At 52.5% G+C, this 15,036-nt stretch overlaps 1 protein-coding gene across 3 annotated transcripts in view; it reads left to right on the forward strand.

The window, feature by feature from the left end:
• Positions 1 to 15,036, forward strand: part of LOC137355749 (hepatic lectin-like) — a 35,586-nt gene that overhangs the window by 6,599 nt on the left and 13,951 nt on the right. For all 3 annotated transcript variants that reach the window (XM_068021237.1, XM_068021238.1, XM_068021235.1), the window contains 2 exons: positions 2,108 to 2,185; positions 3,941 to 4,092. In XM_068021237.1, coding sequence (XP_067877338.1) covers positions 2,108 to 2,185; positions 3,941 to 4,092 — 230 coding nt within the window. The remainder of the gene's footprint in view (positions 1 to 2,107; positions 2,186 to 3,940; positions 4,093 to 15,036) is intronic.

The raw sequence follows: 15,036 nt of genomic DNA on the forward strand, positions 1-15,036 counted from the left end.
ATCTGATTGCATACATAAGCCTCTTGCAATCTGAATGAATTTAATTCTTGCTTGGTGGAGAGTACTGGGTGTGGATCATTCCCCTGCAGGAGGCAGCACCTTTCAATCCTCTTCCTGTCTGTAATTGTGTTCTAAGGATTGACTGAGCCTCTGCTGGAAGGAAAGACAGAGGTCTTTGCATGTTCTCCAAACATCACCATTTGTACAACCAGACTTTCCAAGCCCCTGCCACACTATCTAAGTTTGCATCCAGATGTGTGCCTACCACATCAGTAAGGGTGCAAGAATATGCAGATTACCCCTGATCTGATTGAATGGCGGGCCATGTTCAAGCCTCTGAATGGCCCCATCCTATTCCTATGTTCCTGTGCCATGGGGTCCAAGTCTCCTCCAGGACCTCATAGAATGATGCAGCACAGGAGGAGGCCATTCGATCTATCACACCCATGCCAGATAATCTAGATGGGGGTGCCAACCCTGACACTGAGGTAGTACTGCTTTGTCGGGAGTAACTGTCTCGGGATGAGGCGCTAACTAAAGCCTGGCTTTAAAACCCAACCTGAGCCCTACCCGACAACAGCCAACCCGAACCTAAACCGGGCCCCGAATCCTTTAATTTTTTTAAGTGCCCGACCCGACCCAAAAATAACAAACATATTATTGAAACAGATAAAAATCGTAGATTAAAATGAAAACAGTATGAAACAAAACTGTACAGTCCAGCCCAAACCGATCCGAGCCCGAGTGCTGGACGCAGAATACAGACCTGACCCGACCTGAACCCAACACATGTGGTCGGGTTTGGGTCGGGTTTGGTTGGGTTTGGGTCGGGTTTGGTCGGGTTTGGGTCGGGTTTGGTCGGGTTTGGGTCGGGTTTGGTCGGGTTTGGGTCGGGTAGCCAGGCTTTGGCACTAACTCTGCCCATTCTGGTGATTTTAGGGTTGCCAACTCTGGTTGGATGTCTTCCTGGAATTGTCATCACATGACTTACTGCCTCCAATATCCCAACCCCCACACTCTGCATTGGTCACCCAGCAGTTCCAATCTCAAATGGAGTGTGTGTTGTGTGTGTAAGTGTGTGTGGGAGAGTGGGTGTGGGTGCGTGTATTAGAATGTGTTTGTGTGTGGGGGAGAGTATGTGTGGGTGTGTGTGAGTTTTTTTTATTTGTTCATGGGATATGGACGTCGCTGGCTCGGCCAGCATTTATTGCCCATCCCGAATTGCCCTTGAGAAGGTGGTAGTGAGCTGCCTTCTTGAACCGCTGCAGTGTTCAACAGATGCATACTCACACTGCATGTTCAACACCAATTGGAAGAAGCACTAAGGGTGGCAAGGGCACAGAATGTACTCTGGATGGGAGACTTCAATGTCCATCACCAAGAGTGGCTCGGTAGCATAAAAACATTGAAACATAGAAAATAGGAGCAGGAGTAGGCCATTCGGCCCTTCGGGCCTGCTCTGCCATTGAGAAAAGACCATGGCTGATCGTCTAATTCAGTACCCTGTTCCCGCTTTCTCCCCATATCCCTTGATCCCTTTGGCATTAAGAAATATATTTATCTCCTTCTTGAATATATTTAATGATTTGGCCTCCACTGCCTTCTGCGGTAGAGAATTCCACAGGTTCACCACCCTCTGAGTGAAGAAATTTCTCCTCACCTCAGTTCTAAATGGCATACCCCGTATCCTGAGATTGTGACCCCTGCTTCTGGAAAAATTTAAATTTACTTAAAAATAAATAGCACCACTATTGACCAAGCCCTAAAGGATATAGCTGCTAGACTGGGTCTGCGGCAGGTGGTGAGAGAACCAACAAGAGGGAAAAACATATTTGACCTCGTCCTCACCAATCTGCCTGTCACAGATGCATCTGTGTGGGAAAGTGTGTGTGTCTGTGAGGGAGTGTGGGTGTGAGTGTAGGAGTGTGTTGTGCGAGAGTTTGTGTGTGTGTGAGAGAGAGGTTTTGTGTGGGAGTGTGTGTGGGAGTGTGTGTTTGTGAGAGAGGTTTTGTGTGGGAGTGTGTGTGTGAGATATTTTGTGTGGGAGTGTGTGTGAGTGTATTTACCACTCCTTATGATCTATTGTTGATTCCCTCTTGCTGTTTAGTTTTGACGGAGTTATCGAGGAAGATTATTGAATTAATGAACACATTATCCAGAAAAGTGGAAATGTTGCCAGAACCTGGTGAGTGATCCAAAGATAAGTCCATTTAAATAAATGTTGATATAAATCAGAGTGATTAAATGATGAACTGTCCAGTCAAGTGGTGTGGAGGAAGTGTGTTCATTCTAGTAGACCTTCTCTGCACCCTCTCCAACATCTTGGCATTCTTCCTTGTGTTTTGGGGGGCATTTTCATCAATTAATCATCAAGGTTCTGGGTTCAGGACTCCGGGACTTGAGCACAAAAATCCAGGTTGATGCTCCAGTGCAGTGCTGAGGGGGTCCTGCACTGTTGGAGGTGCTGTCTTCTGGATGATACATGAAACTGGGGCCCTGTCACCCTCTCAGCTAGAAGTAAAAGATCTCATGGCACTATTTCGATACAGGTTGGTGGGCGTTCTTCCTGGCGTCCTGAGCAATATTTATCCCTTAATCGCCATCACTAAAGAAACATTTATGTGGTCATTCTTGATTTGCTGCCTATGAGAGTTGGCTGTCCACAAATTGGCTGCAGTGTCTCCTACATTACAACTGTAACTACACTTCAAAACACTCAACTCATTTAAAATGTACCTGGACCTGCACCTGAAATGCTGTAACCTGCGCGGCTATGGACCAGGTGCTGGAAGGTGGGATTAGATTGGGTGGCAAGTTTTTATTCGGCCAGCGCAGACACGATGGGCTGAACGGCCTCCTTCTGTGCCGTAATTTTTCTATGGTTCTATGGTTAAAAGAACTTCATTGGCTGGTGCTCCGGGATGTACTGAGGTGGTGAAAGGCGCTATATAAATGCAAGTCCCATTCTTTCTGTTCTTTAACAGGTGGAACTCCCTCTCAGTTCGCCTGGGGTGGGCCAGAGTGTATCATGTTGCAGGCACATGGATGAAGCCACATTGTTTTGCTGGACTAGCTATACATCCAGCCAGGGCTCACAGTTGCATTTGTCCTTTGTCTAATGAGTGGCTGTCCTCTGGGCAGGAGGAAGTGAGGTAACCAGTGACCACCCTCCCATCCCCCACCCACCCTGGTCAAATTGGCTGCAAAAGGACACAGCTGTTGATGGGTGTTCAGAGCCAGATCCACTGTGGGTGATACACTCGGGAATCCATGGTGTCAGCTCCCGACTTCTCCAGGAGTCTGGTGCTTAATCAGACGGAAGGACCAACTGACAGATGTAATTTGCAGTGAACAACGACCATTGAGGGTTGGTTTCCTCTTGCTCAGCTGTAGATGGCCGAGAAGTGGTGGGACTTGTTATTTTGAGAAGGTTTGAATGTTTTTTCCATGGGGCGACATCAAAGGCAGAAGGTATCTTTCTGGTAAGCAATAACAAAATGGATTTGTATGGTGCCTTTAATGTAGTAAAATGTCCTAAGGCACTTTACAGACGCGTTATCAAACAGAATGTGACACCAAGCCATATAAAGAGGTATTAGGACAAGGGACCAGGAGCTAGGTCAAAGAAATAGAGTTAAAGGAGCCTTTTTAGCAGAGGACAGCGAGAGATGCAGAGGTTTCGGGAGGGAATTCCAGAGGTTAGGACTCAGTGGCACAGACACCACTGGTGGAGCGATGGAAATCGGGGATGCTCAAGAGGCAGAATTGGAGGGAAATCATCATTTTTAATGTTTCAGAACAACATAGAACTCCTCTTAAAACTAACAACTGTGGTTGATGGAAAGTCACTTCGAATGTGTTGTATTAATTTATTATAATTTATGCCAGTTTGTTGATTTGGCCTCTCAGCATCAACAGGTAAATGTTTGATGTTTTTCAGGGTGTCAGAACATTCAATGCCCTCGCAATTGGATACACTTTAATGAGAGTTGCTACTACTTTTCAACGAAAGCAGACACATGGAAAAATAGCAAATTGTACTGTACTCTCCGAGAGTCCAACCTTCTGGTTATTAACACTGCTGAAGAGCAGGTGAGGTGAAGTTTGCACAATTACTGTCCGTTCATGATTAGATTGCACACATTTTCCAGATCCAAACCAAGCTGATTATTGGAAGGCAAAGATATTAACAATTATGCGACCAAGGCGGATGGGTGGAATCCAGATACAGACCAGCATTCATCGGATTGAATGGTGGAATAGGCTCAAGGGGCTGAATGGCCTCATCCTGTTGCTATTGGCTATCACTGTGGCATTTATGGAGGTGACATAGGAAAAGTGTGGGGTGGGAGAGGGAAGGTGTGGGCCCAGTGAGTCAGGGTAGTATGGGTCTCGCAGGTTGGGATGTTGGAGTGTGAGGATGAGGGGATTTTGGAGTGTGACAGGGTGAGGGGATGTTGGAGTGTGAAGATGAGGGGATGTTGGAGTGTGAGGGTGGAGGGGATGTTAGAGTGTGAGGATGAGGGGATGTTGGTGTGAGGATGAGGGGATGTTGGAGTGTGAGGGTGAGGGGATGTTGGAGTGTGAGGGTGAGGGGATGTTGGAGTGTGAGGGTGGAGGGGATGTTGGAGTGTGAGGGTGGAGGGGATGTTGGAGTGTGAGGATGAGGGGATGTTGGTGTGAGGATGACGGGATGTTGGAGTGTGAGGGTGAGGGGATGTTGGAGTGTGAGGGTGAGGGGATGTTGGAGTGTGAGGATGAGGGGATTTTGGAGTGTGACAGGGTGAGGGGATGTTGGAGTGTGAAGATGAGGGGATGTTGGAGTGTGAGGGTGGAGGGGATGTTAGCGTGTGAGGATGAGGGGATGTTGGTGTGAGGATGAGGGGATGTTGGAGTGTGAGGGTGAGGGGATGTTGGAGTGTGAGGGTGAGGGGATGTTGGAGTGTGAGGGTGGAGGGGATGTTGGAGTGTGAGGGTGGAGGGGATGTTGGAGTGTGAGGATGAGGGGATGTTGGAGTGTGAGGATGAGGGGATGTTGGAGTGAGACAGGGTGAGGGGATGGAGTGTGAGGGGATGTTTGAGTGTGAGGATGAGGGGATGTTGGAGTGTGAGGATGAGGGGATGTTGGAGTGTGAGGATGAGGGGATGTTGGAGTGTGAGGGTGGAGGGGATGTTGGAGTGTGAGGATGAAGGGATGTTGGAGTGTGAGGATGAGGGGATGTTGGAGTGTGACAGTGAGGGGGGGATGTTGGAGTGTGAGGATGAGGGGATGTTGGAGTGTGAGGATGAGGGGATGTTGGAGTGTGAGGGTGGAAGGGATGTTGGAGTGTGAGGGTGGAGGGGATGTTGGAGTGTGAGGATGAGGGGATGTTGGAGTGTGACAGGATGGAGGGGATGTTGGAGTGTGAGGATGAGGGGATGTTGGAGTGTGACAGGGTGAGGGGATGTTGGAGTGTGAGGATGAGGGGATGTTGGAGTGTGAGGATGAGGGGATGTTGGAGTGTGAGGGTGAGGGGATGTTGGAGTGTGAGGGTGAGGGGATGTTGGAGTGTGAGGGTGGAGGGGATGTTGGAGTGTGAGGATGAGGGGATGTTGGAGTGTGAGGATGACGGGATGTTGGAGTGTGAGGGTGAGGGGATGTTGGAGTGTGAGGATGAGGGGATGTTGGAGTGTGAGGATGAGGGGATGTTGGAGTGTGAGGATGAGGGGATGTTGGAGTGTGAGGGTGGAAGGGATGTTGGAGTGTGAGGGTGGAGGGGATGTTGGAGTGTGAGGATGAAAGGATGTTGGAGTGTGAGGATGAGGGGATGTTGGAGTGTGACAGTGAGGAGGGGATGTTGGAGTGTGAGGATGAGGGGATGTTGCATTATGACAGGGTGAGGGGATGTTGGAGTGTGAGGATGAGGGAAATTGGAGTGTGAGGGTGAGGGGATGTTGGAGTGTGACAGGGTGAGGGGATGTTGGTGAGGGTGAGGGGATGTTGGAGTGTGAGGATGAGGGGATGTTGGTGTGAGGATGAGGGGATGTTGGAGTGTGAGGATGAGGGGATGTTGGAGTGTGACAGGGTGGAGGGGATGTTGGAGTGTGAGGATGAGGGGATGTTGGAGTGTGAGGATGAGGGGATGTTGGAGTGTGACAGGGTGAGGGGATGTTGGAGTGTCACGTTGAGGGGATGTTGGAGTGTGAGGATGAAGGGATGTTGGAGTGTGACAGGATGAGGGGATGGAGTGTGAGGGGATGTATGAGTGTGAGGATGAGGGGATGTTGGAGTGTGAGGGTGAGGGGATGTTGGAGTGTGAGGGTGAGGGGATGTTGGAGTGTGAGGGTGAGGGGATGTTGGAGTGTGAGGGTGGAGGGGATGTTGGAGTGTGAGGATGAGGGGATGTTGGAGTGTGAGGATGAGGGGATGTTGGAGTGTGAGGGTGGAGGGGATGTTGGAGTGTGAGGATGAAGGGATGTTGGAGTGTGAGGATGAGGGGATGTTGGAGTGTGACAGTGAGGAGGGGATGTTGGAGTGTGAGGATTGGTGGATGTTGGATTATGACAGGGTGAGGGAATTTGGAGTGTGAGGGTGAGGGGATGTTGGAGTGTGACAGGGTGAGGGGATGTTGGTGAGGGTGAGGGGATGTTGGAGTGTGAGGATGAGGGGATGTTGGTGTGAGGATGAGGGAATGTTGGAGTGTGAGGGTGAGGGGATGTTGGAGTGTGAGGGTGAGGGGATGTTGGAGTGTGAGGATGAGGGGATGTTGGAGTGTGAGGATGAGGGGATGTTGGAGTGTGGATGAGGGGATGTTGGAGTGTGACAGGGTGAGGGGATGTTGGAGTGTCAGGTTGAGGGGATGTTGGAGTGTGAGGATGAGGGGATGTTGGAGTGTGAGGATGAGGGGATGTTGGAGTGTGAGGATGAGGGGATGTTGGAGTGTGACAGGATGAGGGGATGGAGTGTGAGGGGATGTTTGAGTGTGAAGATGAGGGGATGTTTGAGTGTGAGGATGAGGGGATGTTGGAGTGTGAGGGTGGAGGGGATGTTGGAGTGTGAGGATGAGGGGATGTTGGAGTGTGAGGATGAAGGGTTATTGGAGTGTGAGGATGAGGGGATATTGGAGTGTGAGGGTGAGGGGATGTTGGAGTGTGAGGGTGAGGGGATGTTGGAGTGTGAGGGTGAAGGGATGTTGGAGTGTGAGGGTGAAGGGATGTTGGAGTGTGAGGGTGAGGGGATGTTGGAGTGTGAGGGTGAGGGGATGTTGGAGTGTGAGGGTGAGGGGATGTTGGTGAGGGTGAGGGGATGTTGGAGTGTGAGGATGAGGGGATGTTGGTGTGAGGATGACGGGATGTTGGAGTGTGAGGGTGAGGGGATGTTGGAGTGTGAGGGTGGAGTGGATGTTGGAGTGTCAGGATGAGGGGATGTTGGAGTGTGAGGATGAGGGGATGTTGGAGTGTGACAGGGTGGAGGGGATGTTGGTGTGAGGATGAGGGGATGCTGGAGTGTGACAGGGTGAGGGGATGTTGGAGTGTGAGGAGGAGGGGATGTTGGAGTGTGAGGATGAGGGGATGTTGGAGTGTGACAGGATGAGGGGATGGAGTGTGAGGGGATGTTTGAGTGTGAAGATGAAGGGATGTTGGAGTGTGAGGATGAGGGGATGTTGGAGTGTGAGGGTGGAGGGGATGTTGGAGTGTGAGGCTGAAGGGATGTTGGAGTGTGAGGATGAGGGTATGTTGGAGTGTGAGGATGAGGGTATGTTGGAGTGTGAGGATGAGGGTATGTTGGAGTGTGAGGATGAGGGTATGTTGGAGTGTGAGGATGAGGGGATGTTGGAGTGTGACAGGGTGGAGGGGATGTTGGAGTGTGAGGATGAGGGGATGTTGGAGTGTGAGGGTGAGGGGATGTTGGAGTGTGACAGGATGAGGGGATGGAGTGTGAGGGGATGTTTGAGTGTGAAGATGAAGGGATGTTGGAGTGTGAGGATGAGGGGATGTTGGAGTGTGAGGGTGGAGGGGATGTTGGAGTGTGAGGCTGAAGGGATGTTGGAGTGTGAGGATGAGGGTATGTTGGAGTGTGAGGATGAGGGGATGTTGGAGTGTGACAGGGTGGAGGGGATGTTGGAGTGTGAGGATGAGGGGATGTTGGAGTGTGAGGGTGAGGGGATGTTGGAGTGTGAGGATGAGGGGATGTTGGTGTGAGGATGAGGGAATGTTGGAGTGTGAGGGTGAGGGGATGTTGGAGTGTGAGGGTGAGGGGATGTTGGAGTGTGAGGATGAGGGGATGTTGGAGTGTGAGGATGAGGGGATGTTGGAGTGTGAGGATGAGGGGATGTTGGAGTGTGAGGATGAGGGGATGTTGGAGTGTGAGGATGAGGGGATGTTGGAGTGTGAGGATGAGGGGATGTTGGAGTGTGACAGGGTGAGGGGATGTTGGAGTGTCAGGTTGAGGGGATGTTGGAGTGTGAGGATGAGGGGATGTTGGAGTGTGAGGATGAGGGGATGTTGGAGTGTGACAGGATGAGGGGATGGAGTGTGAGGGGATGTTTGAGTGTGAAGATGAGGGGATGTTTGAGTGTGAGGATGAGGGGATGTTGGAGTGTGAGGATGAAGGGTTATTGGAGTGTGAGGATGAGGGGATATTGGAGTGTGAGGGTGAGGGGATGTTGGAGTGTGAGGGTGAGGGGATGTTGGAGTGTGAGGGTGAGGGGATGTTGGAGTGTGAGGATGAGGGGATGTTGGAGTGTGAGGGTGAGGGGATGTTGGAGTGTGAGGGTGAGGGGATGTTGGAGTGTGACAGGGTGAGGGGATGTTGGTGAGGGTGAGGGGATGTTGGAGTGTGAGGATGAGGGGATGTTGGTGTGAGGATGACGGGATGTTGGAGTGTGAGGGTGAGGGGATGTTGGAGTGTGAGGGTGGAGTGGATGTTGGAGTGTCAGGATGAGGGGATGTTGGAGTGTGAGGATGAGGGGATGTTGGAGTGTGACAGGGTGGAGGGGATGTTGGTGTGAGGATGAGGGGATGCTGGAGTGTGACAGGGTGAGGGGATGTTGGAGTGTGAGGAGGAGGGGATGTTGGAGTGTGAGGATGAGGGGATGTTGGAGTGTGACAGGATGAGGGGATGGAGTGTGAGGGGATGTTTGAGTGTGAAGATGAAGGGATGTTGGAGTGTGAGGGTGGAGGGGATGTTGGAGTGTGAGGCTGAAGGGATGTTGGAGTGTGAGGATGAGGGTATGTTGGAGTGTGAGGATGAGGGGATGTTGGAGTGTGACAGGGTGGAGGGGATGTTGGAGTGTGAGGATGAGGGGATGTTGGAGTGTGAGGGTGAGGGGATGTTGGAGTGTGAGGATGAGGGGATATTGGAGTGTGAGGATGAGGGGATGTTGGAGTGTGAGGCTGAAGGGATGTTGGAGTGTGAGGGTGAGGGGATGTTGGAGTGTGAGGATGAGGGGATGTTGGAGTGTGAGGGTGAGGGGATGTTGGAGTGTGAGGGTGGAGGGGATGTTGGAGTGTGAGGGTGGAGGGGATGTTGGAGTGTGAGGATGAGGGGGTGTTGGAGTGTGAGGATGAGGGGATGTTGGAATGTGACAGGGTGGAGGGGATGTTGGAGTGTGAGGATGAGGGGATGTTGGAGTGTGACAGGGTTGAGGGGGTGTTGGAGTGTGAGGATGAGGGGATGTTGGTGTGAGGATGTTGGGATGTTCGAGTGTGAGGATGAGGGGATGTTGAAGTGTGAGAATGAGGGGATGTTGGAGTGTGACAGGGTGAGGGGATGTTCGTGTGAGGATGAAGGAATGTTGGGGTGTGAGGGTGAGGGGATGTTGGAGTGTGAGGGTGGAGGGGATGTTGGAATGTGCGGATGAGGGGATGTTGGAGTGTGACAGGGTGGAGGGGATGTTGGAGTGTGAGGATGAGGGGATGTTGGAGTGTGAGGATGAGGGGATGTTGGAATGTGCGGATGAGGGGATGTTGGAGTGTGAGGGTGGAGGGGATGTTGGAGTGTGAGGATGAGGGGATGTTGGAGTGTGACAAGATGAGGGGATGGAATGTGAGGGGATGTTGGAGTGTGACAGGATGGAGGGGATGTTGGAGTGTGAGGATGAGGGGATGTTGGAGTGTGACAGGGTGAGGGGATGTTGGAGTGTGAGGATGAGGGGATGTTGGAGTGTGAGGATGAGGGGATGTTGGAGTGTGAGGGTGAGGGGATGTTGGAGTGTGAGGGTGAGGGGATGTTGGAGTGTGAGGGTGGAGGGGATGTTGGAGTGTGAGGATGAGGGGATGTTGGAGTGTGAGGATGACGGGATGTTGGAGTGTGAGGGTGAGGGGATGTTGGAGTGTGAGGATGAGGGGATGTTGGAGTGTGAGGATGAGGGGATGTTGGAGTGTGAGGATGAGGGGATGTTGGAGTGTGAGGGTGGAAGGGATGTTGGAGTGTGAGGGTGGAGGGGATGTTGGAGTGTGAGGATGAAAGGATGTTGGAGTGTGAGGATGAGGGGATGTTGGAGTGTGACAGTGAGGAGGGGATGTTGGAGTGTGAGGATGAGGGGATGTTGCATTATGACAGGGTGAGGGGATGTTGGAGTGTGAGGATGAGGGAAATTGGAGTGTGAGGGTGAGGGGATGTTGGAGTGTGACAGGGTGAGGGGATGTTGGTGAGGGTGAGGGGATGTTGGAGTGTGAGGATGAGGGGATGTTGGTGTGAGGATGAGGGGATGTTGGAGTGTGAGGATGAGGGGATGTTGGAGTGTGACAGGGTGGAGGGGATGTTGGAGTGTGAGGATGAGGGGATGTTGGAGTGTGAGGATGAGGGGATGTTGGAGTGTGACAGGGTGAGGGGATGTTGGAGTGTCACGTTGAGGGGATGTTGGAGTGTGAGGATGAAGGGATGTTGGAGTGTGACAGGATGAGGGGATGGAGTGTGAGGGGATGTATGAGTGTGAGGATGAGGGGATGTTGGAGTGTGAGGGTGAGGGGATGTTGGAGTGTGAGGGTGAGGGGATGTTGGAGTGTGAGGGTGAGGGGATGTTGGAGTGTGAGGGTGGAGGGGATGTTGGAGTGTGAGGATGAGGGGATGTTGGAGTGTGAGGATGAGGGGATGTTGGAGTGTGAGGGTGGAGGGGATGTTGGAGTGTGAGGATGAAGGGATGTTGGAGTGTGAGGATGAGGGGATGTTGGAGTGTGACAGTGAGGAGGGGATGTTGGAGTGTGAGGATTGGTGGATGTTGGATTATGACAGGGTGAGGGAATTTGGAGTGTGAGGGTGAGGGGATGTTGGAGTGTGACAGGGTGAGGGGATGTTGGTGAGGGTGAGGGGATGTTGGAGTGTGAGGATGAGGGGATGTTGGTGTGAGGATGAGGGAATGTTGGAGTGTGAGGGTGAGGGGATGTTGGAGTGTGAGGGTGAGGGGATGTTGGAGTGTGAGGATGAGGGGATGTTGGAGTGTGAGGATGAGGGGATGTTGGAGTGTGGATGAGGGGATGTTGGAGTGTGACAGGGTGAGGGGATGTTGGAGTGTCAGGTTGAGGGGATGTTGGAGTGTGAGGATGAGGGGATGTTGGAGTGTGAGGATGAGGGGATGTTGGAGTGTGAGGATGAGGGGATGTTGGAGTGTGACAGGATGAGGGGATGGAGTGTGAGGGGATGTTTGAGTGTGAAGATGAGGGGATGTTTGAGTGTGAGGATGAGGGGATGTTGGAGTGTGAGGGTGGAGGGGATGTTGGATTGTGAGGATGAGGGGATGTTGGAGTGTGAGGATGAAGGGTTATTGGAGTGTGAGGATGAGGGGATATTGGAGTGTGAGGGTGAGGGGATGTTGGAGTGTGAGGGTGAGGGGATGTTGGAGTGTGAGGGTGAAGGGATGTTGGAGTGTGAGGGTGAAGGGATGTTGGAGTGTGAGGGTGAGGGGATGTTGGAGTGTGAGGGTGAGGGGATGTTGGAGTGTGAGGGTGAGGGGATGTTGGTGAGGGTGAGGGGATGTTGGAGTGTGAGGATGAGGGGATGTTGGTGTGAGGATGACGGGATGTTGGAGTGTGAGGGTGAGGGGATGTTGGAGTGTGAGGGTGGAGTGGATGTTGGAGTGTCAGGATGAGGGGATGTTGGAGTGTGAGGATGAGGGGATGTTGGAGTGTGACAGGGTGGAGGGGATGTTGGTGTGAGGATGAGGGGATGCTGGAGTGTGACAGGGTGAGGGGATGTTGGAGTGTGAGGAGGAGGGGATGTTGGAGTGTGAGGATGAGGGGATGTTGGAGTGTGACAGGATGAGGGGATGGAGTGTGAGGGGATGTTTGAGTGTGAAGATGAAGGGATGTTGGAGTGTGAGGATGAGGGGATGTTGGAGTGTGAGGGTGGAGGGGATGTTGGAGTGTGAGGCTGAAGGGATGTTGGAGTGTGAGGATGAGGGTATGTTGGAGTGTGAGGATGAGGGTATGTTGGAGTGTGAGGATGAGGGTATGTTGGAGTGTGAGGATGAGGGTATGTTGGAGTGTGAGGATGAGGGGATGTTGGAGTGTGACAGGGTGGAGGGGATGTTGGAGTGTGAGGATGAGGGGATGTTGGAGTGTGAGGGTGAGGGGATGTTGGAGTGTGACAGGATGAGGGGATGGAGTGTGAGGGGATGTTTGAGTGTGAAGATGAAGGGATGTTGGAGTGTGAGGATGAGGGGATGTTGGAGTGTGAGGGTGGAGGGGATGTTGGAGTGTGAGGCTGAAGGGATGTTGGAGTGTGAGGATGAGGGTATGTTGGAGTGTGAGGATGAGGGGATGTTGGAGTGTGACAGGGTGGAGGGGATGTTGGAGTGTGAGGATGAGGGGATGTTGGAGTGTGAGGGTGAGGGGATGTTGGAGTGTGAGGATGAGGGGATGTTGGTGTGAGGATGAGGGAATGTTGGAGTGTGAGGGTGAGGGGATGTTGGAGTGTGAGGGTGAGGGGATGTTGGAGTGTGAGGATGAGGGGATGTTGGAGTGTGAGGATGAGGGGATGTTGGAGTGTGAGGATGAGGGGATGTTGGAGTGTGAGGATGAGGGGATGTTGGAGTGTGAGGATGAGGGGATGTTGGAGTGTGACAGGGTGAGGGGATGTTGGAGTGTCAGGTTGAGGGGATGTTGGAGTGTGAGGATGAGGGGATGTTGGAGTGTGAGGATGAGGGGATGTTGGAGTGTGACAGGATGAGGGGATGGAGTGTGAGGGGATGTTTGAGTGTGAAGATGAGGGGATGTTTGAGTGTGAGGATGAGGGGATGTTGGAGTGTGAGGATGAAGGGTTATTGGAGTGTGAGGATGAGGGGATATTGGAGTGTGAGGGTGAGGGGATGTTGGAGTGTGAGGGTGAGGGGATGTTGGAGTGTGAGGGTGAGGGGATGTTGGAGTGTGAGGATGAGGGGATGTTGGAGTGTGAGGGTGAGGGGATGTTGGAGTGTGAGGGTGAGGGGATGTTGGAGTGTGACAGGGTGAGGGGATGTTGGTGAGGGTGAGGGGATGTTGGAGTGTGAGGATGAGGGGATGTTGGTGTGAGGATGACGGGATGTTGGAGTGTGAGGGTGAGGGGATGTTGGAGTGTGAGGGTGGAGTGGATGTTGGAGTGTCAGGATGAGGGGATGTTGGAGTGTGAGGATGAGGGGATGTTGGAGTGTGACAGGGTGGAGGGGATGTTGGTGTGAGGATGAGGGGATGCTGGAGTGTGACAGGGTGAGGGGATGTTGGAGTGTGAGGAGGAGGGGATGTTGGAGTGTGAGGATGAGGGGATGTTGGAGTGTGACAGGATGAGGGGATGGAGTGTGAGGGGATGTTTGAGTGTGAAGATGAAGGGATGTTGGAGTGTGAGGGTGGAGGGGATGTTGGAGTGTGAGGCTGAAGGGATGTTGGAGTGTGAGGATGAGGGTATGTTGGAGTGTGAGGATGAGGGGATGTTGGAGTGTGACAGGGTGGAGGGGATGTTGGAGTGTGAGGATGAGGGGATGTTGGAGTGTGAGGGTGAGGGGATGTTGGAGTGTGAGGATGAGGGGATATTGGAGTGTGAGGATGAGGGGATGTTGGAGTGTGAGGCTGAAGGGATGTTGGAGTGTGAGGGTGAGGGGATGTTGGAGTGTGAGGATGAGGGGATGTTGGAGTGTGAGGGTGAGGGGATGTTGGAGTGTGAGGGTGGAGGGGATGTTGGAGTGTGAGGGTGGAGGGGATGTTGGAGTGTGAGGATGAGGGGGTGTTGGAGTGTGAGGTTGAGGGGATGTTGGAATGTGACAGGGTGGAGGGGATGTTGGAGTGTGAGGATGAGGGGATGTTGGAGTGTGACAGGGTTGAGGGGGTGTTGGAGTGTGAGGATGAGGGGATGTTGGTGTGAGGATGTTGGGATGTTGGAGTGTGAGGATGAGGGGATGTTGAAGTGTGAGAATGAGGGGATGTTGGAGTGTGACAGGGTGAGGGGATGTTCGTGTGAGGATGAAGGAATGTTGGGGTGTGAGGGTGAGGGGATGTTGGAGTGTGAGGGTGGAGGGGATGTTGGAATGTGCGGATGAGGGGATGTTGGAGTGTGACAGGGTGGAGGGGATGTTGGAGTGTGAGGATGAGGGGATGTTGGAGTGTGAGGATGAGGGGATGTTGGAATGTGCGGATGAGGGGATGTTGGAGTGTGAGGGTGGAGGGGATGTTGGAGTGTGAGGATGAGGGGATGTTGGAGTGTGACAAGATGAGGGGATGGAATGTGAGGGGATGTTTGAGTGTGACGATGAGGGGATGTTGGAGTGTGCGGATGAGGGGGTGTTGGAGTGTGAGGGTGGAGAGGATGTTGGAGTATGAGGATGAGGGGATATTGGAGTGTGAGGATGAGGGGATATTGGAGTGTGAGGATGAGGGGATATTGGAGTGTGAGGGTGAGGGGATGTTGGAGTGTGAGGGTGAGGGGATGTTGGAGTGTGACAGGGTGAGAGAATGTTGCTGAGGATGAGGGGATGTTGGAGTGTGAGGATGAGGGGATGTTTGTGTGAGCATGACGGGATGTTGGAGTGTGAGGGTGAGAGGATGTTGGAGTGTGAGGATGAGGGGATGTTGGAGTGTGAGGATGAGGGG

The sequence above is a fragment of the Heterodontus francisci genome, chromosome 43 (genome assembly GCF_036365525.1).
Source record: "Heterodontus francisci isolate sHetFra1 chromosome 43, sHetFra1.hap1, whole genome shotgun sequence".
Lineage (NCBI taxonomy): Eukaryota > Metazoa > Chordata > Chondrichthyes > Heterodontiformes > Heterodontidae > Heterodontus > Heterodontus francisci.